At 34.5% G+C, this 27,571-nt stretch overlaps 1 protein-coding gene across 1 annotated transcript; it reads right to left on the bottom strand.

The window, feature by feature from the left end:
* Nucleotides 1–5,125: 5,125 nt before the first annotated feature.
* On the bottom strand, nt 5,126–8,272 carry LOC132714975 (uncharacterized). The gene is made up of 3 exons (XM_060697923.1): nt 8,145–8,272; nt 7,120–7,299; nt 5,126–5,292 (listed from the first exon to the last, which is right to left on the bottom strand). The coding sequence occupies exons 1-3, from the start codon at nt 8,239–8,241 to the stop codon at nt 5,126–5,128; spliced, it is 444 nt and encodes a 147-aa protein (XP_060553906.1). The 5' UTR covers nt 8,242–8,272.
* Nucleotides 8,273–27,571: the final 19,299 nt, after the last annotated feature.

The following is a 27,571-nucleotide window of genomic DNA, read 5'->3' as shown; positions in this document are numbered from 1 at the left end:
AGGCACGAACGAGCACCTGAGGAGAACCACCGACGTTCCGTAAGCAAGCTAGATAGCTTCCTCACATTAAAGAATCGAATCCAAAGTCCCTGTCGGGATTCGAACCCACAGCGGTGAGAGGCTTGAAGTCAACGACCTTAACGAATCGGCCACGGACGCCCCTTTATTTGTTCATACAATCCTACTAAGAATAATATATTACACGTAACAGAAATTTCTTAATTGACAAACAATGAACAATGTAACAAAGAATTCATAATGATTGGTAAGAAAAAAAAATATAACCATGCATGTTTCTTTTTTTTCTAATGTCAATTGTCAAAAGTGATGTTTAAATATCTGTGAACATATACCAGTATATAAAAAGACCGTTTAATTCATGGGAACGTGTTTCTTACCTACTTACTTTTCATAATAGGCATACTTTGCCTCAGGAATTGATAGATATTTATTTCGTTAGAAAAGGAAACCAGGAATTTTATAATGATTAATTAATAGTTTTAGATAATTTTATATGCATATTACCTGAACAAAAGTAACACTGTATGTCATAAAGGTAGCAAAATTTAAACTACTTTGACTTGCATACAAAACAATTCATCATTTAAACTGTACAAACTGCCAAAATGCAACACAAGCCAAATATGGTTCAGGTAATCAGCCAATGAGTAACTTTGGACAATATAGCAGAACACTAAACATATAAAGCTTTTAACATCTGAAAGGAAGATAAAAGTCCTGTTGTGACATGGAAATGGGCCTTTGAAGTAAAGGTGCCCAAAAAGTAAAAATGTAAGTGTGCTTCAGTCAATGCTTGTTGTGCATGAATATTAACACAACTGTCAGTAATTAAGAAAATGGAGAACACACAGTATATTATGTAAGAGAATAAACAAATCTCACAGAGCCTCGATCAGTCCATTTCCTCACACTTACTACTTAACATAGAAACACGTTTTGTTAAATCTTAAATTTGACTAGGTTATTTTTTTGTTCATTTAAAGTTACCTTTCGAGTTTTAAGACCGTAATGTTGTTCATTAAAAACATAGACAAGGACAAGGGGTATATAATTAATTCATTCTAAAATTTGTCTGCTGGTATGTGCTTCAGTTCATTAACAGATAATAGTTCGTTATAAGCGGTTGAAATTGTATATCTGATCGTGCTTAGCAGATCATTCAATTTAGATCTGATTTTAATTATTTACATCAAATTGTTTATGTCCTTCTCAGCATCATTGATGACTTTCTCAATCCTAAATTGCCATCAAATCCGTTATGCAAATGTCCACATCGGTTGGGTTCTGCACCTTCGATGTTGCATAGTGTACCTGGTGTCACATAACGTCCGTTGAGATTAACGTAACCACAGTTCTTGAACCACCAGCCCCCGTACCGGGCTTTAGCACAATTACGACTTCCGGTTGTATCAAGGTCACGGTCAAAAGTTGAAAATTGCCCATTTTTGTGATAATTTAAGCTGTATTCTTGGTCCATATCTGCAATAGATAATAAGTTTTTTTACAACAGATATTCTAGAACCCGGGTATTAATATTGATAATGACATATCTCCTTATATCCTGAATAGATTTTATCTTTATATTATTACCCTTCAATTTTTGTGTAATGCTAATTCCCTATAGGTCGCTGGGAGTTATTTATACTATAAATGCAAGTGTACCACGTGACTAAGAAATTGTACTGTTATAGTGTAACAGAAGTTCTATCAGTATAAAATCTAGTCACGCGGCATAGTTTCTGAATAAAATGAAATAAAATGGCCACCCTTCTTTCTCGATTCAGCCTCATTTTGACTTAGTTAACAATTTCCGATCAGCCTCACTTTGACTTAGTTTACAATTTCCGATCATTACATATATTTTTCGGAGTAATAAAATTAATAGCATATTATGGGTTTGTGAGTAATAGTCATCCCTTGTAAAAAACATTTAGGATGATATTTTACTATTACCCACAAACCCATGTGTTATTTATATACTGTTACCACACCCCTTGCGTGATATTGCTGAATTCTTTAAAGATGTAAATTACAAATACAATTACTTCAAGAACAAAATAATAAAGCAATTATTTAAATTCATAAATTCGTTTTTTAATGTGTCTTTCATACTGCTGAGGTGATCAAATTTATTATTTCACTTTCATTCTTTTTTACCTGGAAATGCGTTACGTGACCCAATATTGAGGGTATATTTTGTTCCATCCGTTAACTTAAAGTCTTGATAAGTCTCACTTCCTCTTTCATTTTTCGCATTTGTCATGTCAAGACAAAGTTCTGAAGTACCTTGTTCGGCTAATTCTTGAATATACTTCAGACCTGCGTAAACACAACCAGCAAAACTTATTAATTATGATCAAGAGATATCTCCGAACACAGAGGAAAAAGACATCTCTTAACAGAGTCTATGATTAAAGCATTTGATATAACAAAGCGATATTTAGCAAATAGCAAACCAAACATTTACAATCGGGAATGACTTTCAGATAATTTTATATTTTGAATTTTCCCTGACATAGAATGAACAACTAAAAACTATATATTTTTGACTTTCGCTAAAACCATTCATTACCCAATATAACCTTAGATAATGTATGGAAGGGCACCTTAGGGTTCCTTTCTTCAATAACGCTAGGATATGGCCATATGATTGATTGATTGAATGAATGAATGAATGAATGAATGAATGAATGAATGAATGAATGAATGAATGAATGAATGAATGAATAAATGAATGAATGAACAAATGAAAACCTTCAAATGTATTCCTGAAATTATTATATTGTAATGTAAACATAATCCACAATCGGGTGTAAGAGTGGTGAAAGAGCATAATATATTATGGTAATGGTGTTTTTATTTATAAATATTAGCAAATACAATATAGTTTAATAAAGTGATATGTGAAAAGTCTTATTAAAGTTTATCGATATGTTGGTTGCTAATTTCCTTTAGAAACATATCATACTGATATGAAAGCATTTACAAACAAGAGCTAATGGCAAAGTTTGAACCCCCAGAGTGACCTTAACTTTAGTCAAAGAAACCCAGGTCTTGTTCGCGACGCACCATACATCTATATCAATTTCATATGTGAAAGAAAAATCCTTTCATGCATACTGAAGTTTTCAGAGTGGACACGACCACTACTGTCTACATATATAAAGTCGGGCTGACTGACGGACGGACAGACATGCCAACATTTGGGGTTTATGTGCTTTTTCTTTGATCTTTATGTGGCATTTTCTCACATAAACCAGTAAAATGCACCGCATAAACCGGTCGGTTTAAGGGATTTCCTCCTTTCTTAACTAAAATTATGAACGGAATGAAGCTGATAGACCATTGGATGTTAGCCCGGGCTGACAGACAGACAGACAGACGGTTGGTTCGATATTAATATGCCACCCTTCGGGGGCATAAAAGATTTCAAAGAAACAATGCACTTAAGTTGACTTTTAACACCAAGCATATCCAGTAACGCAGGAATGTGCAAATAACGTAAAAGTAACGCCGAATCTGCGGAACGCTATTGCCAAAACGAAGAGCATAGTAAGTAAACGAACCATAATAATTGATTCTCAATTAAGATAAAAGAAATGAATTAGCTCATACGTCTGCTTCAACATTATACCTTAACCAGCATTACATTGCTTTTCTGGAATTTATTAACTTTTTAAATCATTCTTGAGCAAGACAATCTGATAACCGTTTTGAAGGTGACTTTTGTATTTCGTCAAATAAATATGTACATTTAACACATTTAAAACATTTCTTTTTTATATTCTGTATACCTAAGACATTTGTCAAACTAGGTATTCTTCTAACAGTAAAGCTTGAAAGTCGCCAAAATTGGTTTCCTGTTAAAATCTTCGACAAAGTAGTCAATGGCTTTACAGCTGGACTATCTTTTTTTTTTAAACTTACTACAGTCATGACAATGCAAGCCAAAATATCACTTATGATTCCTTAATTTAAGTTTTTCTCACATCCAGCGCTAATAACTATTAATGATTAGTATCTAACTTGCTTTAAATCTGTGTCAAAGAACATTTCTTTTTACACATATTTGACTTTGTAATGAACAAAAGTAATTATTTATTTCTAGGGCATAATGCGTCTTTACAAAAACACTGGACAACGCCATAAATTTATGACAAGGCTTTTATCAAAAATTTCATGAATTATCATTCTGTGTTTGGTGACACAAGCCTCTATATTTATCGTCAAAGAAACAATGGCAAAGTAAGAAAGTGATTTACTAGCGTGACATGTAAATTTCATTAGTTTTTATTTTCTAACAAAATTTTACCCTCAAATATTTTACGGTAGTTATAGTGTAATTAAATTTTGTAGTATTTGACATACCGAGCCATAGTTCTCCTTCAGCATTCCCAAACCCATTTTCATAAGCTATAAAGTTACGATAAAAATCAACAGATCCATCCATACGTCTATGAAATACCTGCAAATAGTTCAATAAAATATTGCATTATGCTGGCAATATCAAAATAGCTTTAAAACAAGTTATGAGGTTTAAGATATAATGTTATGTTTAAACCATTTTACTTCAAATACAATAAGCAAAATTTAATTTTATAAATTAAAACCATGCTCACAAATATTTTGATAAAATTCGGGAGGCAAGATATCAATTACAATACGAAGACTTTCAAAGACAACAACTTGTTTTACTGTAATAACCATTTCTTTGAGCCGTCATTTAGTTACTTTGTTGTCGAGTCATTCGGGTGTAATAAAGCACCTTATTATTCTCGAGAAAATGTACATTAGTGCTATTCTGCACAAAACTATTCTGTAAAAATACGTTTTGTAAATTTAAAATTGATAACTATTTCACGCTGGATATTTATTACTATTTCACTCTATACACTAATAACTATTTCACTCTTGACACTCATTATTTTTTTACTATAGACGCAAATAACTATATCATTCTAAAAACTAATAACAATTTCACCCTGTACATTAATTACCTTTCCAGTCTAGACACTAATTATTATTTCAATGAAATACTTATTACTTTTCCAATCCTGCACATCATTACTTATTACATTTTGATTGGAAACAAAATTGTTACGATTCATATTGATATATATAAACTTGTCGTCATAGTTACCGTCCAGCCACCATCTGCAGTTTCCATGTCACAGTTTACAGTCAAAATCTGTCCTGATTTCCACAGTTCTATCTCATACAGCCCATTCCTTGCTGTAGGGTACTTATCGAGAATTTCTTTGCAGTCACTTACTAAGAAATTCAAAATAAACTTCTTATTATATACATTGTACATCATTGCATGAAGAGGCGAACTTATATACATCAACATCAATAATTTCGCGTCATAGCCTATTTCACGGTTAAAATTGATCAGAATTGTCAATTTATTTCAATTACCTTGATCACAATTTTTTTTTTTTGGAGGGTGGTGGGGGGGGCAAAATATTTTTAAATTTCCAGAATTTTTACGTAAAACAAAACAAAATTTTACGAATTTGTGCAAAAAGCAACAAGGGCCGATAAAATCTGTACAAACGTCTGCAATCATTTTCTAACTGTTATTGTTTGTTGTAAAAAATATGTTTTTAGTTACAAAGTTAAGATAATTTTAATTTTTTAAAGGGACTTCATTGAGGTTTTTTGACATGATAGGACTGAACATATTATTTCCTGATCAATGAACCATTTGATGTAGGTTTAGACCACTAATCTATGTTCAAAATTTCAGATCATTCGTGCACTTCGTTTTTCCAAAATAATTATTCAAGTTGTGAAAATATGACCCAAAATAAAAAGCGTTTAAACGCTTTTCACTCAAATAGGGCTAAGAAAAACATAAATACGATTTTCAATTTATTTCAAAGTATATTTCTCATCTATCTTTGCATATATTTCTGTTTAAAGTGCCCCGGCTCATTTATGTAAGAAATTCTAATGTTATGTTTTTAGGCTTTTAAACCTTAGTGGAGTCCCTTTAAAGTTGAGAGAAATTTTAACTCAAACATGAAAAATATTATTGTACAACCATTTATCGCGATGTAAATGATTACATAACGTTTTCAAAATGGCCGACATATGGTCTATGTCTGGCCTATTAAATCTAGCTTTGACTGAATATATTGCTTCCTCGTGTCATACAGCAGAAATTCCAAATTTGTTACAGCTTTTGACAATTTTGGTACCTTAAATTTCATTTTCCATTTTCTCACTTGCTTCAAAGCAATTAGTACCGTGAACTAAGAGGAGCACAGTACAAATCTTTTCAATAAACAGTCATATTTAAACCAACGTATTTCTGTTTATTTCTATAAAAATATTTCGGCTTAGCAATTTCTCTAGAGGTAAAAGAGTGAAGTCAAAATTCATACCGTCCTACTATGTAGAAGTTTATGCACAATTAAGCTTTTCTTGACAATATCACAGACCTCTATTTAAAAAGTCGTTGACAATATCTGATTAAGCATAACTGACAGAAAATATGTCGTCTAAGAATTCCAATTTATATTAAGGCAATCATTTAGAGCTATATGCTCTGACAGACCAAACTTTTTACTTACAAACCTCTTCTCAAATTTCGTTGTTTCCTTGAACAAGAAATGTTACACTCACTTATTACATCAGAACGCACTATAACTTGTAGTTACTATCATTATATGTCATTCATATAAACAATAAAAAATGCGGAAATCATATTTTGGAAGGCGACATCATATATCGCCAGTTCCAGTTACACAGTCCCAAGTCATAAAGGACTTTACATCCAACTACTCAAAATCAATTGTTAGAAGTTTTGTGGGAATTTTCAGCAATACAGGTGTTCAAAGCAAGAACCAATTCTGTGTCTATCGACTCGGAGAAAAAAAAGACTGCCACCTCCCCTGATGGTATAATGGTGTAGCAGAAAAAAGTTATCGTGCGGGATTTGATCAAGACACTGTCTTGAATGAAATCATTCGGACCTCTTAAAACAATAAAACAAATCTATGAACTTGTTTTTATATATAATTCTAAAATCACCTTCCATTAGTACTTAACTTAAGATATGATATACTCAAGAAAACAAAATAAATAAGTTACATCTTTCCATTTCCGTACACGTTGCAGCCTGCCATTCACCCGAAGCTTTACATTTCACCTCATGTTGACTTGCAATATATCCATTGTCACACTGAAACATTGCTTTATCAAGGAACTTGTTTTCGTCCGGCGCATTAGTCAGTATTTTACCATTTTCAATTTGCTGATCAATATTACAAGCTGGAAAAAGAAAAAAACATATTTTAACTTAACAATTTCTAATTCTTAATATTCACTGTCTCAGATGTAACAGTTATGTGAACTTCTAGACAAAGTGTGGCATTAAATGTATTTTTTGTCCACATCGGAGCAAATATTGCAAAGTATTACCAAACAAACAATAGTGTGGTATTTTATTTTGAAAAAAAAAAGACAAACGATGAAATTAAACAGCAGATTTGTACATAAACAAGATGCTATATGATTAATACGTATATGTATTTGTGTATGAGTGTGTGTGCATCATTATCACCTCTATGTGCATTATCACCCCAACGTTAGCTCTTTTACAATTTATGTGATGTGTTTAAATGAGAACTCTGTGCACTTTAGTTGTAGTTTTTTGTTTTGGTCGAGGGCTCTACCAAAGGAGGTTCGAGGACTCTCATCTTAACAGATCACCAAAAGGTGAACTGTGAAAGCGTTTTGTAGGGGTGATATTTTACGGCAAGATAAAAATAAACCAGCAAGACATACAAACTTATAACCACATACCCCTTGCTTTTGCGACTAACACCGGTATTGCACGGCCGTGCATATATTCTGAATTGACGTCATTTGCGTTATACAACATAGCGTAAAGACGCATTAACATTAGCGTTCCATTTACAAAAAAGGATAATTTTCTCAGTAAGCAGTTCTTATGATGGTTATTTGACAAAAAGAATATTATATGCGTGTAAATTCATTACTGAATTTATTGAACTCGTTGAATAAGATAATATTATGCTGGCCATATTGAATTTACACTCATTTAATATCCTCTATAAATTACTACATAAACAAGTAGGAACAAGTTAACATACTTAATAAACTTATATCTTCACACACGTATGAACTTTTACCCGATTGATGGCACATTTTGTGCGCTTGGCACGGCCTTGAACTACAACTTCCAACCATTCCCTGTAAAGAAAAGGAAATTTCAACAACATATGTCAAACCTTATTAATATCTCAGTTTAGTTACAAAACATATTTGAATACTAATCTAAGCTATATGATTTTGAAACCTATTTTCGGCACTTCGCTAAACAAACATTACTGCAATAGTAATTTGACTAAAACCATTTGAATAATGCACTTAACAGCAAATGTTACTTTAAAAACATACATTTGAACGCATCTTTAGAAAGCTTCTAATTCAACAAAATTAGAGATTGTGTTACAAATTTATAGCCTTTTTATTTGTTTTCATATTTTTATAATCATCGTGATACATTAACTATGATATAGTGCCGGTTTATTAATAGTGGTTCAAGTTGAATCGAGCCCAACACTCAGTGGTGCTCTTGAAAATTGCCAAATTATTATACGGACAATACGTGATCATATAGATATCTTAAAACGGCACTTTACCCAGGTTCTCTGAACTCTAATTGCCAACCAGTGGCTAGGATGGTGGTGTTTTGACGCTACTTTCAAGTTACTTTTATATAAGAAAATACAACTTTAGACTTTATAAATTTAACACTATGAGATTTATTTAAATGATAACCATAAAATTTATTTATCAAAAGTATAAATAAGATTATATTTTAAACCAGAATCTACCAATAACGACTTATTTATTCAAAAAGAACTTCCAAGTTTTTCCAATGTTATTTGTGCCGTGTGGCGGCTGTAAAAAATCTATTTATATTTTCGATCCTCGGAGATCGTTCGGCACAACATTATTGTTGTGTGTGCATGTTATGTGGTACTTTTAGTTTCTTCTATTTGGCCATTTTCAACTTGAATGGTTCCAGTTTTCCTACTTGAATACTGTATAATTAACCTTAGGATAAGTTGCCTGCTTTATAAATTTGTCTTCTGACTTCTTATCTGTGATATGCAGGCTTCATAACCTCAGATCCCCTTTCAAAATTCCATTTTTAAAAGTTCCTCCCATTGTTTTCTCGTTTAGGGCAAAAGCATTCTTTTACTTGAGGACCATACGCCGCTTTTCATGGAATGGCACTACTGTGTCACATTGAAGGCTCCATGATAACCGCCGTATGAACACATCTGCGGATGTTTCAAAATTCAAAATTTCACCTTTTTTGCGTTAAATGTTGAATTCTGCTTAAGCCTGTGCTAGGGGCGTGGACGGTAGTTTGCACTTTCCAGTACCGTCCATGAACAGGCTAAATCAAACCGAGCCTGCAACATTTTCAATTTTGTTGTGTCGGACTTTCTTTAGTGATTCTGTTTTTCTCTATTTTATTATTAAGTATAGCCTAAATTCATAAATCATTCAAATTTAAATAAGTCAACAATAAACAATAAAATATGAAAAACAAGACCAACAAGGAAAGGCGGGTTCAAAGAGCGCAACCCCGATAAGACCCAGCCACAAGAACCAGTGGCAAGGAGCCCAGACGGACCCCAAACAAAAAAGGGAAGTTTTGAAAAAGAGTCAAAGCCCTAAAGCTTTTGAGTGAACTGACCTGTGGGTCATTTCATAAGACAAGAAATATAGAAATTCACCCGGTATTTATATACACTTTTGTTAGTCATGACAATGCTAACTATAAGATTGATTGATCAAAATAACTCATATCAATCAAGTGGAACAATAAAAATGTAAATCTAAATCGAAAGAGCCAATCAAGAAGAATTTAACAGATTTACGTTAGGTAGAGAAGCAAAAATGGACGACAAATGAATGGTATGAGTTTTACAACTAAATATTTCATCAAAATACAGTCCTATTACATTCCTTCTTCCTTAAATTAAAAGACTTGTGGGTTCAAACAAAAGGAATATCCACAAAAATTTAAAGGCGGAATTTAATTATTATCGTAGCTTACTATTAATTAGAAAGAAGGTTACATTACTCCAAAAGTATCTACCTATTAAATCAAAATTACAACAATGTACAGGAAGAGGTAAACAACAAAAATTTATTTCAAGCAATCTAAGTTCTATTAAAGAAGATTTAATTTGTTCAGAATTGTAATCAGAAAAATTATTAACGAACAAAATAAGTGTGAGCCTGAAATGTATGATTATCAATAAATCTATTTTATCAAACAAAATAACAAGGATTATACATCGAATCCTTTAATTCACAACCAAAAATAGTTACAAATGTAAAATAAACAATATCACATAATTATATAAAGTATGACTGAGGCAAAGCATATTATGACTGTCAATCGTCTTGCAGGTCAGGATATACAAACTTCCTGGCATTGTCTGGATCTTGATACGTCGGGTTGACCGCCCTCCTCTCCAGGCAAACGCGAGATTTCCCGGTTGAGGAATTGTGTCTCTTAGCATCGTATTTCCTTAGTGATACCTTTCTACATGTAACACAGACAAAGACAGTCCTCATGAAGACATGCCTGTTTGACCAATGTTTTGAAAACTCATTATATTTGGTGAAGAAGGTATCTGTCCCACAGCTTGGCACTGGACAGCATGCCCCCTGGCGTGGCCATACAGGTCTATCAGCCATATCTTTGATATCAGTAATATCAAAGTATTGTAGAAATTGGTTTCAAATTGAAATATTGAAAAAACAAAATATACGATCATTATACAGTACAAAAATAATAACGATCAATCAATACTTTATGTAATTATTCGTAATCATAGGAAATATTCCTATTTGAACTAACACTAAGCATTGAAATAGAGAATATAAGTATCCCTAAAGAAAGCACACCACGGCAAAATTGAAAATGTTGCAGACTCGGTTTGATTGAGCCTGTTCATGGACGGTACTGTCAAGTGCAAAGTACCGTCCATGCCCCCCCTAGCACCGGCTTAAGCAGAATTCAACATATAACATGAACGGGTACAATTTTGAAACAACCGCAGATGTGCTCATATGGCAGTTATCATGGAACCTTCAATGTGACACGGTAGTGCCATTCCACGAAAAGCGGCATATGGTCCCAAGGTAAAAAAAAGCGTGCGCCTGAAACGAAAAATCAATGGGCGGAACTCAATAAAATAGAATTTTGAAAGGGGATCAGAGGTTATGGAGCCTGCATATCACAGATAAAATAGAGAAAGTAAGAATCCCTAAAAAAAAGCCCAACATGTCATAATTGAAAATGTTGCAGGCTCGGTTTGATTGAGCCTGATCATGGACGGTACTGGAAAGTGCAAACTACTGTCCATGCCTCAAGTAGCACCAGCTTAAGCAGAAATTCAAAATTTAAACAGGAAATGGTAAAATTTTGAATAAAGAAACATCCGCATATGTGTTCTTACGGCGGTTTTTTTCATGGAACCTTCAATGTGACACAGTAGTGCCATTCCATGAAAAGCGGCGTATGTTCCCCAAGTAATAAAAAGCGTGTGCCCTCAAGGAGGAAACAATGGGCGGAACTAAACAAAAGGGGATCAGAGGTTATGAAGCCTGCATATCACAGATAAGACGTCAAAAGATAAAGTTAAAAAACAGGCAACATATCCTAAGGGTGATTCAACATTATTCAAGTAAAAATATTGGAACCACCCAACTAGAAAATGCCAAATATTTAAAACTAAAAATACCACACACACAACAATAATGTCGTGCTGAACAATCTTTAAGGATCGGAAAAATAACATCTCTGATTGTATGTACAGGTCGACTTTTTACAGCCTCCACACGGCACAAACAACGCTGATGTGGCGATAAAATAAAGAAAGTAAGAATACCTAAATAAAGCACAACACGTCATAATTTAAAATGTTGCAGGCTCGGTTTGATTGTGCCTGTTCATGGACGGTAATGTCAAGAGCAAACTACCTTCCACGCCCCCTAGCACCGGCTTAAGCAGAATTCAACATATAACATGAACGGGTACAGTTTTGAATTTTGAAACATCCGCAGATGTGCTCATATGGCGGTTATCATGGAACCTTCAATGTGACACAGTAGTGCCATTCCATGAAAAGCGGCGTATGTTCCCCAAGTAATAAAAAGCGTGTGCCCTCAAGGAGGAAACAATGGGCGGAACTAAACAAAAGGGGATCAGAGGTTATGAAGCCTGCATATCACAGATAAGACGTCAAAAGATAAAGTTAAAAAACAGGCAACATATCCTAAGGGTGATTCAACATTATTCAAGTAAAAATATTGGAACCACCCAACTAGTAAATGCCAAATATTTAAAACTAAAAATACCACAAACACAACAATAATGTCGTGCTGAACAATCTTTAAGGATCGGAAAAATAACATCTCTGATTGTATGTACAGGTCGACTTTTTACAGCCTCAACACGGCACAAACAACGCTGATGTGGCGATAAAATAAAGAAAGTAAGAATACCTAAATAAAGCACAACACGTCATAATTGCAAATGTTGCAGGCTCGGTTTGATTGTGCCTTTTCATGGACGGTACTGTCAAGAGCAAACTACCTTCCACGCCCCCTAGCACCGGCTTAAGCAGAATTCAACATATAACATGAACGGGTACAGTTTTGAATTTTGAAACATCCGCAGATGTGCTCATATGGCGGTTATCATGGAACCTTCAATGTGACACTTAGGGCTACCGATATTATAAATTACGTAAATATTTTACAAAATTTTACAATCGTAACTTTGATTTAATTTCAAAATTCAATAGTGATCTTAAAACACTTCTGCGACAAGGGATTAGCCAGCCTGATTTTTACGGGGATGTTGTTTACAAACTTCGTAAGATCTTGGGTCATTGTAATTTTTCTGTTGTGTTTACTAAATTAATTAAACGTTATATTAAAAGGGGTTATGACCCTACTATTTTAAGACATACCGCATGCTTAGTGTTCAAATTATTTACAGTTGGACGCTACGCTTTCCTCTTTTGATTACATCTGACGGACCAAGTAGGAGACTCTATGATGGACAGTTCTTAAAGCCCTTTGGGGCTGAATTGCCTTAATGTTCGTCTTCTGTCTTGCTTCGTCAGGCCCTTGTAGGTGGTTTTCTTGTTGCTCAGTCTTCCTTTAAGACATCGAGTACTTTTGTTATGGTCATTGGGTTTACTTTTATATGTTTCTACATGATCATTTTAGTGTTTTACTTATTTAACCTTTTGTAACCATAGCAACTGTTAGAATTTCACTTGGCGGGGATTCATTTTATTATCCCCCGCCGATGGAAGCGGGAGGGGGATGTAGTTTTGGCGTTGTCCGTCCGTCCATCCGTCCGTCCGGATTTCGTTTCCGGAGTAGTTCTCTGCAACTACTGGCTGGAATTCAACGAAACTTTATGGGAATCATCAATATCAAGAGGAAATGCGCATATCGTCAGCTTATTCCGGTCAGACCCTTTAACTCAGAGTTATGGCCCTTGATAAGTTATGTACAATGCATATAGCGTACAATTTTGTTTCCGGGGTAGTTCTCTGCAACTACTGGCTGGAATTCAACCAGAAACTTTATGGGAATCATCAATATCAAGAAGAGATGCGCATATCGTCGGCTTGTTCCGGTCAGACCCTTTAACTCAGAGTTATGGCCCTTTATTAGTTATGTAGTATGAATATAGAGTAGAAATCGTTTCCGCACTACTTCTCTGCAACTACTGGCTGGAATTCAACGCAACTTTATGGGAACCTTCAATACCAAGAGGAGATGCGCATATCGTCGGCTTGTTCCGGTCAGACACTTTAACTCAGAGTTATGGCCCTTGATTAGTTATGCAGTATGCATATGGAGTAAAAATCGTTTCCGCGCTACTTCTCTGCAACTACTGGCTGAAATTCAACGAAACTTTATGGGAACCTTCAATACCAAGAGGAGATGCGCATATCGTCGGCTTGTTCCGGTCCGACACTTTAACTCAGAGTTATGGCCCTTGATTAGTTATGCAATATGCATATGGAGTAAAAATCGTCTCCGGAGTAGTTCTCTGCAACTACTGGCTGGAATTCAACGAAACATTATGTGAATCATCAATATCGAGGGGATGCGCATATCGTCGGCTTGTTCCGGTCAGACCTTTTAACTCAGAGTTATGGCCCTTGATTAGTTATGTAGTATGAATATAGAGTAGAAATCGTTTCCGCACTACTTCTCTGCAACTACTGGCTGGAATTCAACGCAACTTTATGGGAACCTTCAATACCAAGAGGAGATGCGCATATCGTCGGCTTGTTCCGGTCAGACACTTTAACTCAGAGTTATGGCCCTTGATTAATTATGCAGTATCCATATAGAAAAATATTTGTTTCCTCGCTACTTCTCTGCTACAACTGGCTGGAATTCAATGAAACTTTATGGGATACTAAGAGATGTGCATATAGTCGCCTTGTTCCGGTCAGATACTTATAACTCAGATTTATTGCCCTTGATTAGTTATGTAGTATGCATACATCTATTTGGCATTTCCAGATTTTACTATTTAACATAAAGTTATGGCTCTGCTATTGCCCTGAATATTTATCAAGTTCAAAAAATATAACTGTTTATGCCATGATTAATATATAAATAAAGCCTTATGTCTTCAGTTGTTGTGTTAATAATAACCAGTACTCGGGGGATATAAATTCAATGAATTTGCTTGTTTACACTGTCTTGTTTATAGGAACATGGTGGGGCTAAGACAGTGTGGCAATACCACGTGACACTGACGTCATTTTCGGCATCATTTCCAAGACAAATTTTGCTCGATTCGGAAAAGAAAATAGCCGTAAATATTTTATTTCTGTACCAATTTCTTTGGGATATGCACCAGTCTACGGGGAAAAATATAAGCTTTCCACAGAATATTGGATCTTCGTCAGTTTATAAGCCGTTTTATCAAACACTTTGCATAACCTTGGAAGTTGCTTGTATTAGAGCGGGCTTCAGTTGCAAGCTATTTCGTTTTCTGGCGTTATCTGGTCTACGTCATGATTAAAAAGTCAGGTTTACATCAACCGGGAGTACGGAAGGCAAAACTCTACCTAAATATGTTCATATTTTTATTATGAATGACATAAATCTTAAATTTTTCTTCAATTGTCAATTCTGGCACCAGTTCCAAGTCGAAAAAAAGGACTACAGTTTAAAGCAGATTTTAGAATCCGTTGCAAATGCAAAGCAACATGCCTACCGTTCTCTTTCTACAATTTAGTTTTTCATTGTTGATCTTTCACAGAGAGATTGTGAAAAAACTGATTGTTCCTTAAAGCAATAACACTTACTTGTATCGCAATAGTGCACGTCAAATCACGTAGATTTAGTCCTGTCGGAAAATAATATTTTGGTTTCGTTTTGAAGATGTTTAAAGTATTGCTCATTTTATCCTATGTAGTAAAATGTGTTTTATTCTATTTCACAATGGCGAAATTGATAAGAAATATATGTGCTCTCAGTGAGAGAAAGAGTTAAAATAAAAAAAAAACACTTTTGTATGCTATGGAAAGGGTTACACTTTAACGCGAGTGTTGTTAAGCTAAAGGTATTTTTTCAGTTTATTTTTGTAAAGAGTAACTGACAAACACTGACGCTCGTGAATGTGAGGAATTGGTTCTTCTGTCCTCAAAAGAGAGACTTTTAAAAGGTATATATTTTTCTGGAATTGTTGTATAATAAATTTCTATAGAGTTTGATAAACGAAATCACAATTTGAACTTGGAACTTTGCCGTGTAAATCTGATAGTATTGTTACTTAGTTATATTACCTGTGATTCTCTATTTATAAAAAAAAGACCAAAAATAGCAATATATAAGAACGAGAATGGACGCCATGTGGAGTAAACAAAGTAGAAAATAGTAAACAGATAAATGATTTTACAAACTAACAGCCATCGATCACAGTCAAATTTCTTGAAACAAAACATTCAAAAAGACGGAAATAACAATGATTATCAATATTATATAAATATTTACATTCACATCTGTAATAGCAACATCGGCAAGATCTATGACTGGGGTCCATATTTACATATCAGATAATTCACTTATTTAGTATATGCGTCATGTTTATCATGTTTTAGATTTTAATGTGTGGTCCTTTTTAAATCTTAAAATGCTACAAAAAGCCTGTTGAGGACATCTGCAGGTCATGCCGCGTGCAATAATCCATGCATTTACAGCCAATGACCACATCGATTTAACCCATTGCTTCATGAGCATTTTGTGAAAAATGGCTGTTTTCATTGAAAAGTCTCCCGTTACAAGTTCAAATTGCTATAATACTATAAAAACTGCTTCAACACTAATCAAACTTGGCACAAATGTTGACTGGACCATTGTCCTTGCAACAACATGCTCAGGCTTAAATTTTCTGTTACCATGGCAACGAGGGGACATCTCAAAATTGCCAAAAATCACTATTTTGCGTTGATTTTTTCCATCAAAATTGATTTCAAAGTGCTGCAACTTCTCAATGGATTGAGATAGAGTCAAATGCTTTTCAGCTTTGGTTACACGTTACCTTATGATCAATCTGGGGTCATTTACAGCCTCTCACAAGTCCAAAATTTTCTTGGCGATGAGGGGGACTCCGCCCCCTTTCAAACCCCCCAAACAGAAGGGGGCACATCCCCCTTCTGGCAACCCCCTGATGTATCTTTTGGTTGGGGGGCCGCGCCGAAAAAAAGGGTCACTTTTTTTAACAACATCTCAAACAAAAACAAGTGTTTGGGGCCTAAATAAGGCATTTTTTCATCATTTGAGACAACAAAAAGGGGGGGGGGTGAAAAAGGCGTTAAAAGGCGTGTATATGAAGTAATGGGTTAACAGAAAATGATGAAAATACTTGAAATTACCCTAAATCGCGTTTTTTCATGTTTAAACATGGCCTGTCATATAAATTTGAAGAAAAATTGTTGTTTTTGTAGATTTTTTTATTTTTTTCATTAACCCATTGCTTCATGAGCATTTTGTGAAAAATGGCTGTTTTCATTGAAAAGTCTCCCGTTACAAGTTCAAATTGCTATAATACTATAAAAACTGCTTCAACACTAATCAAACTTGGCACAAATGTTGACTGGACCATTGTCCTTGCAACAACATGCTCAGGCTTAAATTTTCTGTTACCATGGCAACGAGGGGACATCTCAAAATTGCCAAAAATCACTATTTTGCGTTGATTTTTTCCATCAAAATTGATTTCAAAGTGCTGCAACTTCTCAATGGATTGAGATAGAGTCAAATGCTTTTCAGCTTTGGTTACACGTTACCTTATGATCAATCTGGGGTCATTTACAGCCTCTCACAAGTCCAAAATTTTCTTGGCGATGAGGGGGACTCCGCCCCCCTTCAAACCCCCCAAACAGAAGGGGGCACATCCCCCTTCTGGCAACCCCCTGATGTATCTTTTGGTTGGGGGGCCGCGCCGAAAAAAGGGTCACTTTTTTTTACAACATTTCTCAAACAAAAACAAGTGTTTGGGGCCTAAATAAGGCATTTTTTCATCATTTGAGACAACAAAAAGGGGGGGGGGGTGAAAAAGGCGTTAAAAGGCGTGTATATGAAGTAATGGGTTAACAGAAAATGATGAAAATACTTGAAATTACCCTAAATCCCGTTTTTTCATGTTTAAACATGGCCTGTCATATAAATTTGAAGATAAATTGTTGTTTTGTAGATTTTTTTATTTTTTTCATTAACCCATTGCTTCATGAGCATTTTGTGAAAAATGGCTGTTTTCATTGAAAAGTCTCCCGTTACAAGTTCAAATTGCTATAATACTATAAAAACTGCTTCAACACTAATCAAACTTGGCACAAATGTTGACTGGACCATTGTCCTTGCAACAACATGCTCAGGCTTAAATTTTCTGTTACCATGGCAACGAGGGGACATCTCAAAATTGCCAAAAATCACTATTTTGCGTTGATTTTTTCCATCAAAATTGATTTCAAAGTGCTGCAACTTCTCAATGGATTGAGATAGAGTCAAATGCTTTTCAGCGTTGGTTACACGTTACCTTATGATCAATCTGGGGTCATTTACAGCCTCTCACAAGTCCAAAATTTTCTTGGCGATGAGGGGGACTCCGCCCCCCTTCAAACCCCCCAAACAGAAGGGGGCACATCCCCCTTCTGGCAACCCCCTGATGTATCTTTTGGTTGGTGGGCCGCGCCGAAAAAGAGGTCACTTTTTTTAACAACATTTCTCAAACAAAAACAAGTGTTTGGGGCCTAAATAAGGCATTTTTTCATCATTTGAGACAACAAAAAGGGGGGGGGGGTGAAAAAGGCGTTAAAAGGCGTGTATATGAAGTAATGGGTTAACAGAAAATGATGAAAATACTTGAAATTACCCTAAATCGCGTTTTTTTCATGTTCAAACATGGCCTGTCATATAAATTTGAAGAAAATTTGTTGTTTTGTAGATTTTTTTATTTTTTTCATTAACCCATTGCTTCATGAGCATTTTGTGAAAAATGGCTGTTTTCATTGAAAAGTCTCCCGTTACAAGTTCAAATTGCTATAATACTATAAAAACTGCTTCAACACTAATCAAACTTGGCACAAATGTTGACTGTACCATTGCCCTTGCAACAACATGCTCAGGCTTAAATTTTCTGTTACCATGGCAACGAGGGGACATCTCAAAATTGCCAAAAATCACTATTTTGCGTTGATTTTTTCCATCAAAATTGATTTCAAAGTGCTGCAACTTCTCAATGGATTGAGATAGAGTCAAATGCTTTTCAGCGTTTGTTACACGTTACCTTATGATCAATCTGGGGTCATTTACAGCCTCTCACAAGTCCAAAATTTTCTTGGCGATGAGGGGGACTCCGCCCCCTTCAAACCCCCCAAACAGAAGGGGGCACATCCCCCTTCTGGCAACCCCCTGATGTATCTTTTGGTTGGGGGGCCGCGCCGAAAAAGAGGTCACTTTTTTTAACAACATTTCTCAAACAAAAACAAGTGTTTGGGGCCTAAATAAGGCATTTTTCATCATTTGAGACAACAAAAAGGGGGGGGGGTGAAAAAGGCGTTAAAAGGCGTGTATATGAAGTAATGGGTTAACAGAAAATGATGAAAATACTTGAAATTACCCTAAATCGCGTTTTTTCATGTTTAAACATGGCCTGTCATATAAATTTGAAGAAAAATTGTTGTTTTGTAGATTTTTTTATTTTTTTCATTAACCCATTGCTTCATGAGCATTTTGTGAAAAATGGCTGTTTTCATTGAAAAGTCTCCCGTTACAAGTTCAAATTGCTATAATACTATAAAAACTGCTTCAACACTAATCAAACTTGGCACAAATGTTGACTGGACCATTGCCCTTGCAACAACATGCTCAGGCTTAAATTTTCTGTTACCATGGCAACGAGGGGACATCTCAAAATTGCCAAAAATCACTATTTTGCGTTGATTTTTTCCATCAAAATTGATTTCAAAGTGCTGCAACTTCTCAATGGATTGAGATAGAGTCAAATGCTTTTCAGCTTTGGTTACACGTTACCTTATGATCAATCTGGGGTCATTTACAGCCTCTCACAAGTCCAAAATTTTCTTGGCGATGAGGGGGACTCCGCCCCCCTTCAAACCCCCCAAACAGAAGGGGACACATCCCCCTTCTGGCAACCCCCTGATGTATCTTTTGGTTGGGGGGCCGCGCCGAAAAAAGGGTCACTTTTTTTAACAACATTTCTCAAACAAAAACAAGTGTTTGGGGCCTAAATAAGGCATTTTTTCATCATTTGAGACAACAAAAAGGGGGGGGTGAAAAAGGCGTTAAAAGGCGTGTATATGAAGTAATGGGTTAAATAGTCCCAAATAGCCATATCGTTTTTATTCAGTTGAAAGAGACATTATTGTTAAAAAGTTCTACTCGATTTAAATGTGTTCAAACCATAAATATGCCGTTCCCTTCCTCTCTTTACAATGTATATTGGTGAGCTCTCTGATAAAACTGAGTTGACTGATATAATTAACTAAATTTGTCAGATATGCAGTTTATCAACAGAAATAAATGCAATTATAAAATAGATAGTGTTTAATAGTGTGTTTAATAGTGTTCTTAAGTGAACGAAGTTATATCCAGTTCACGAAAAACGGTTACCGTGGGTATGAAAACAGGATGTAAAAATATTTTTTATCAACGAGTGCCACTGTGTTAAAAAGCTGAATCTATCATACTAAAACATTGCTACAGGTTCTTTATATATATGTGGTTATACGTATAAATAACTCTTTACAAAAGAATAACCTTTGACTTTAAAATTGCTGAATGTGCACGTTCATTGGACAGGCTAGCTAAGTCAATCCGAGCCTGCAACATTTTCAATTTGGCCGTTTTGGGCGATATGTAGGGTTTCTGTTTTCAATTCCACGTTTAGTATTGCTACATGACACAAATAGATTTTTCATAATCATTACCGTGAAAGAACAATGATTAAAGAGCAAATCAATTTCTGTACAAATGCAGACAACAATTTAATACGACTTTTAAAATCACTTATAGCGCAGCGAGTAAAAATTATTTAAAAATTCATTTGTGTCTATGTGAATCGTATAGTAAATAAAATGTTGTTCATGGTTAACATAATTATAGAAAGAGAACGGTAGGCATATGCTTTGCATTTGCAACGGATTCTAAAATCTGCTTTAAACTGTAGTCCTTTTTTTTGGACTTGGAACTGGTGCCAGAATTGACAATTGAAGAAAAATGTAAGATTTATGTCATTCATAATAAAAATATGAACATATTTAGGTAGAGTTTTGCCTTCCGTACTCCCGGTTGATGTAAACCTGACTTTTTAATCATGACGTAGACCAGATAACGCCAGAAAACGAAATAACTTGCAACTGAAGCCCGCTCTAATACAAGCAACTTCCAAGGTTATGCAAAGTGTTTGATAAAACGGCTTATAAACTGACGAAGATCCAATATTCTGTGCAAAGCTTATATTTTTCCCCGTAGACTGGTGCATGTCCCAAAGAAATTGGTACAAAAATAAAATATTTACGGCTATTTTCTTTTCCGAATCGAGCAACATTTGTCTTGGAAATGATGCCGAAAATGACGTCATAGTCACGTGGTATTGCCACACTGTAAGAGCGAGGTTTGGTGCACCATTAACTGGTTTAAACTCCCCAGCAGTCATTATTATGCTGCTGACCGTTCCAAAGCGGCACCCCTCTGTGTTCCTCAGATGTATGTATATGTTGTTTCAATATGTTTTTTGGTGACATTTTTGCTTGTGTCCATTGTTGTTTTCTCGTCTACGGTAAGTATCTTCCCAATTACCCCTAGTTTTTATTTCTTTGATTAAACCCTACCCCCCCCCCCCCCTTCCCCCGGGCTCCTGTCCCCTTCCCCTTTGTGGGCATATTATTCTATCATTTATTTGTTTTCTTTGAATTCCTAATCAGTTACAAATTATTTATCATTTAGTGATTAACCTGTCCGTGAACCCTTATTGAACCCTAATATTTACATTTGCTAACATTAACTCTTACATATGAAACAGTTCTTTAAGAATTATTATCTTAAAATTACTGTTTTAATACACAAACAATCCTGTGTTCATATTTCTCTTAATTTTAATAAAGTTTACTTGAAATATTTACATTCTACATAGTTGAAGGACATGCAAAAAGTATTATTTTAATCTTAGATTATACATGTATATCTAAGTTTTAATTACACAAATACTTAGGAATGAATGTATACATATTCCTTTTAATTTTATGTATCATTTTAAAAAGAAAACATGTACACCCATGTCATATTATATATAACAACTATTATAATTGATATTATTATTTAGTTTTCTAAAAGCAACTTTAATTGCTGAACCCACTTATTTACAGATTATGGATTATAATTAAGCTTTATGTCTTAACTGTTGACAGCTAAATGATCAAGCACTGTGTACTTAATTTAAAATAGATAAATACAGAATCCCTAAAGAAAGCCCAACACGGCAAAATTGAAAATGTTGCAGGCTCGGTTTGATTGAGCCTATTCATGGAAAACCCTACATTGATATTAATTCTCTGTGTTTATCTGTCTTTCACGCCTAGACTTTGATACAAAAGGAATTTCTTATTTTCTATTATTTTCATTGTCTGAATTAATCTGAACATTTGTATTTTCATTTCATTTCAGATCTTAACATTTGGTTAGGAGATTCAGACTCCAAATTTACATATTTATTTGCCTTTAACCAATTGTAAGGAGGTACTTTCCCTCATAAATTTTCAAGTGATCATCATGAACCACAATAGGATTTGAATCCTCAGACCTCTGAATTTTATAAGTCAAAAATGTAATTTCACTCAAAACGAGATATGGGCCTATTCAATCTTGTTTCAATTTTTCATTTACAGAGGGTGGATACCATCTCCAAACCCAGTCTCCATTTAAAAACTCCTTAGGTTTTAAATCTCTTTCATAGAATTTCTTGTGCCTACTAGCAGCTATATTCAATTGGTCAAAAGCAAATTCGTATGATTGTCTTAATGAAGTTTTCACCCATTGAACATATTCAATTGGCCATTCTACTTCTGTATTACATATTGGATGTCCTACCATTAAATCAATAGGACAGTCAAACTCTCTCCCTAACATAAGTAAATTTGGGGTACAACCCGTACTTTTATGTTGTGTAGAACGATAGGCTACTAAGACATAACACAAATAATCATCTCAGTCTGTTTGATTTTCATTAAGATAAACAAAATAAGATAGCATCTGCACTATATACTCTTATTAGCGCGTTCAATCATCCCGTCCGATTTCTGGTTATAAGGACTAGTCTTATCAAATAGATAAATACCGAATCCCTAAAGAAAGCCCAACACGGCAAAATTGAAAATGTTGCAGGCTCGGTTTGATTGAGCCCGCCCACGGACGGTACTGGAAAGTGCAAGTTACCGTCCACGCCCCCAGCACCGGCTTAAGCAGAATTCAACATTTAAACATGAAATAGTAAAATTTTGAATTTAGAAACATCCGCAAATGTGTTCATACGGCGGTTATCATCAATAACATCAATAATATCATCAATATCTAATAAGGAACACAAACTTGAAAATAATTGAGACTCAAATTATCTCCCATGATATGTATGTATTTAAGCAGGAAACCCATATTGTAAAAACACCTTAGTAATAAGGGTATCCGATACAGTATAAGCAGTATGATTTAAAACAGCAAAAGCCATTGTCCATTTAGTAAAGTAACACCAATAGACTAAGATATACTCATTATTCTGATTTGTTAAAGGGAGAGAGCCCAAAATATCTACAGCTAAAATTTCAATAGGGCGATGAGCCTAAATTTGTTTCAAATGAGATGCCCCTTTCCCTGGTCCGGGTTTACTTCTTGCACAATTTTCACACTGGCGAACCCAAAGTGCTATATCATTAGCCATATCAGGCCAGTAAAATCTACGTTTAATGCACTTCAAGGTGCGATCTCGACCCAAATGGCCAGAATATCTCTGTTCATGAAGTTGCCTAAAAATATAATTCCTAATTTCCTCGGGGGCTACTAATTGATAAACACACGCATGATCATTAAAGTTCTTGTAATATAACAAGCTATTATGGATTTCCAGTGTTTCCCATTTTTGTTTAATAACGTCTGAGTGCAGATTTGATAGCTCTGACTTTTAAGGCTTTGTTAAATCTTTTTGTTTTACTTATTCATTATCTCTCATGTACAGACTCAATCAAACCGAGTCTGCAATTCTTATGTAATTTTGTTGTGATTAATGCTTCCGAGGGATCACTTTGTTTCCAGAATTTTGTACTTCACAACAGCAGGTGTCAAGTGCTGTGTGGCAGCTGTAAAAAGTTGCCCCGTACTTCACTTCAGTGTTGTTATATTTTCTGGTCCTTCGGGATCATTGATGCCAGCACTATTAAGTGTTGAGAATTGAGTACCGCTCAAGCCGGTGCTAGGGGGCGTGAGGGATGTTGCACTTACTCATTATCTCTCATGTACAGACTCAATCAAACCGAGTCTGCAATTCTTATGTAATTTTGTTGTGATTAATGCTTCCGAGAAATCACTTTGTTTCCAGAATTTTAACCTAATTATTTCAGACACTATAGATTCGTTAGTTTGAAATTCTTTACTGGATCAATGAAACAACCAGTTTGCTTCGAGATTTTTATCAGTGTCAGATTATTATTGCAAATTACCTTGACCTAGAGGGTAAATGCCAACATATTTGTTATTTTCAGTAATTTATGATTTTTGAAGAGAACTAACACACTCCTGACAATAAGCTTTTTGCATGGCCTTTTTATTTTTCTAGAATGACTATCTGCATTTAAATGCTTTGTACCTTGCCTATATTCAATGTCAAATTCATAGGCCCCACGAATATTAATCCAACGTGCCAGAATTCCTTCAGACTCCTTAAATCTTTGAAGATATGTCAAACTTTTATGATATGAGTGAACTAAAAATTTCTTCCCTAAAAGAAAGTGTTTATAATGTTGTATGAAATGAACTATAGAAAATAACTCCCTTTTTGTTGTACAATAATTTCTTTGTGCAGGGTTAAGAATTTTACTGCCATAATCCAACACTTTTTCTTGTCCATTTCGAAATTTAGAAATTATTCCTGATATAGAATCGACATTTGCGTCAGTATTCAAAATAAATTGAGTACCATTTTCATGAGGAAAAGCCAAAATAAGAGGAGTGACAAGACAAGTTTTTAATTTCTCAAATGCCTCATTTTCACTTTAATCCCATTTAAATTTAGCATTCTTTCTTGTGAGTCTCGTTGGAGGTAATGAGATTTCGTCAAAATTTTGAATCATTTTTCTATAGTACCCACAGATACCTAGTCATGCCATAACTTCATGTTTATTAATAGGATTTGGCCAATTTTGTATACTTTCTATTTTTGATGGGTTACAAGTAATACCACTAGCAGAAACTTTATGTCCAAAATAAAAAAATAACTTCCTTTTAAAACAGTTTACATTTAGTTGACTTTAATTTAAGGTTAGCATGTCTTAATTTTGTAAATACAAAGAACAGATTTTCTAACGCTTCATTAAATGTTTTCCTTAAAATACAAACATCATTTTGATACACTAAACCTAAATTCTGGAAACAAAGTGATCCCTCGGAAGCATTTATTACAACAAGTGATTAATTAATCATTAGGTGATTAATTAATCATTAAATCGCAAAGAACAGCATTCATTTATCTCTGAAAGGATGCAGGGGCATTTTTTAAACCGAAAGGCATAACTTTTAAAGCAAATTGACTCCTTCCGGGTATCCGGAAACTTGTTTTATATGAGTCATACTCATTTAATTTTAGTTGCCAGTAGCGGCTGGCTAAATCTAACAAGTGATAAATGGTCTAATGTTTCATCAATCCTAGGCAAAGGATATACATCAAATATAGTAGCTGAGTTTAAACCCCTAAGGTCAACACAAAATCTTATTGTGTTTTCTTCTTTTCTAACTAAACATATGCCTGACACCCACGGGGAACTTCACGATTCTATGACATTTTCTTTTAATATTTTGTCAATTTCAAAATAAACAGCTTCTTCTAAATGTATAGGTATTCTCCTAGCCTTACATTGCACATGTTTTGAATCGCCAGTGTTAATAAAATGCCCAGTAATATTTGTTTGACCTAAATTGCCATCTGGACCCACACGTATGTCCTCAAAATAGGCTAAAAGTGACTTGATTTTTGATTTCTGATCCATATATAGGTTACTTCCCACAGACTGAAAAACAGACTCCAAATGTGTAGGTAAAACACAGTCTTTAAAATTATCTAACTGAATTCTTATAATCATGAAAAAATTCCGAAATTTCAGTTAATAAGCCTGAAACACTGTTTGGTTTCAAATTTACAGGCTGATTATTTATGTTCATTATTGACATAATTGTCCTGTTTTCTTCTGTATCAATCAAAGATCGAGCCACTAAAATACCCTTATCTATGAATTTGTGAGTAGGGTCTAATATATTATATCTGGTCATGCAATTACCATTTATGGTTGCATTAATAGTCAATTCTACTCTTGCAGGGATTGTAATTGTCTCTGATAGTTGTAATTTGGCACAACATATTGTGTGATAACGATGTATTTTTACTTTGCCCAGTTTAGTTTTCAAAATGCGTTTGGCAATTTTCAAAGAAACATCAAATTGCTAAAAAAAATCCATACCCAAAATACCAATTTTCTCTTCAATGTCAGCGACAATGAATTCAAAATAAAAAGAATTGTGCTCTATTTCAAAGCTCAAAACACATTCGACCCATCAGCAGTTGATAATGGTATATTTGTAAAGTCTAATTTGGGTTTATTTTGAAGCTTTCTATAGCAAGAACTTGACAATATAGAAAGTGGACTTCCAGTTTCAATTAACATCCCCCTTTCAAAAGCATCTAAATCTACTTTTACATAATAACAAGAAGTTTGTCAACATTTTTAAGTTCTGAAACTAATTCACTTTGCCAGAGTTATGTCTTATTATGTTTTGCTCCGAAGAGACAGATTTTTGACAACTTTCAGTTTTGATAGCTAAAGGTTTACTTTCACTTTTATTTTTAGGAACGAAATACGTAATGACCCATAACTTCCGGTTTTGGTTGTACTACCTCTTGATCCTCAATTGTACTAGAGTTTCTAAAGAAATAAGCTTTTGGTCATTTTTTAACATCATTTGAAGGGGTTGTAACTAAAATTTCTGGAATACACTGTTTATTAGATTTGTTTCTATGATTCAAATTTGTACTATAAGTCATTTCAGGCAATGAAACTTTGGTAAGATTATTATCTCCCTTAGATTGAGACGAAGTACAAACAAGTGTACGAGGTTCAGTAATATGTTATTCTATAGGCCTAACCAATTGAGAACTGACTGACGTTTTGGCCTCAACCTCAGTCTGACCTAGTTCCCCTGATTCAAAGCATTTCTTTAGCATAACAACGGCTCTCAATGTGACCGTTTAATGACAGTAGTATGTCTTTAAAGTTAGGTTTCTCATAAGAAATTCCCTGTTTCATATTTTGATGACATCTAGATTGGGAGTTATAATTTGTGTTTGCAGTAGAACCATATTTATGATTTACACCTTTGTTGTGGGGATACGCGTTATTATATTCACGCATAGGGCTATTACTGCGTCTTATTAAAGGCATATTACTACCAGTGTTTTGTTAAAATCTTGAGGAATTATTTGCTCTATACTGAGTTCCATATGTTTTCTTCTTGTAAGAATCAGTCATTTCTTGAAATTTTTGGTCAAACTTTTGATCAAAAAGAGGAGACATTATTTACTTTAATTCGTCTAAACTACAATCAGTCTTTAAAGGGATACTCAGGCAAACTAATGACACAAATATTAAACTGATCTTATGTACTC

Source organism: Ruditapes philippinarum, unplaced genomic scaffold, assembly GCF_026571515.1.
Source record: "Ruditapes philippinarum isolate M1 unplaced genomic scaffold, ASM2657151v2 ctg1694_1_1_1_1, whole genome shotgun sequence".
In the NCBI taxonomy this organism is placed as follows: Eukaryota; Metazoa; Mollusca; class Bivalvia; order Venerida; family Veneridae; genus Ruditapes; species Ruditapes philippinarum.
Note: the sequence above shows the minus strand (reverse complement) of the source record. Positions and strands in the feature narration are given on the sequence as shown.

Bases quoted from the DNA above. Each gene is read 5' to 3' on its own strand.
- LOC132714975 (XM_060697923.1), bottom strand. From the start codon at position 8,241: ATGGTTGGAAGTTGTAGTTCAAGGCCGTGCCAAGCGCACAAAATGTGC. The intron at 7,300-8,144 runs GTATGTTAACTT...TTCTTTTTCCAG, and splicing joins TGAAGATATAAGTTTATTAA to CTTGTAATATTGATCAGCAA. The intron at 5,293-7,119 runs GTAACTTATTTA...TGAATTTCTTAG, and splicing joins GTGTACGGAAATGGAAAGAT to TAAGTGACTGCAAAGAAATT.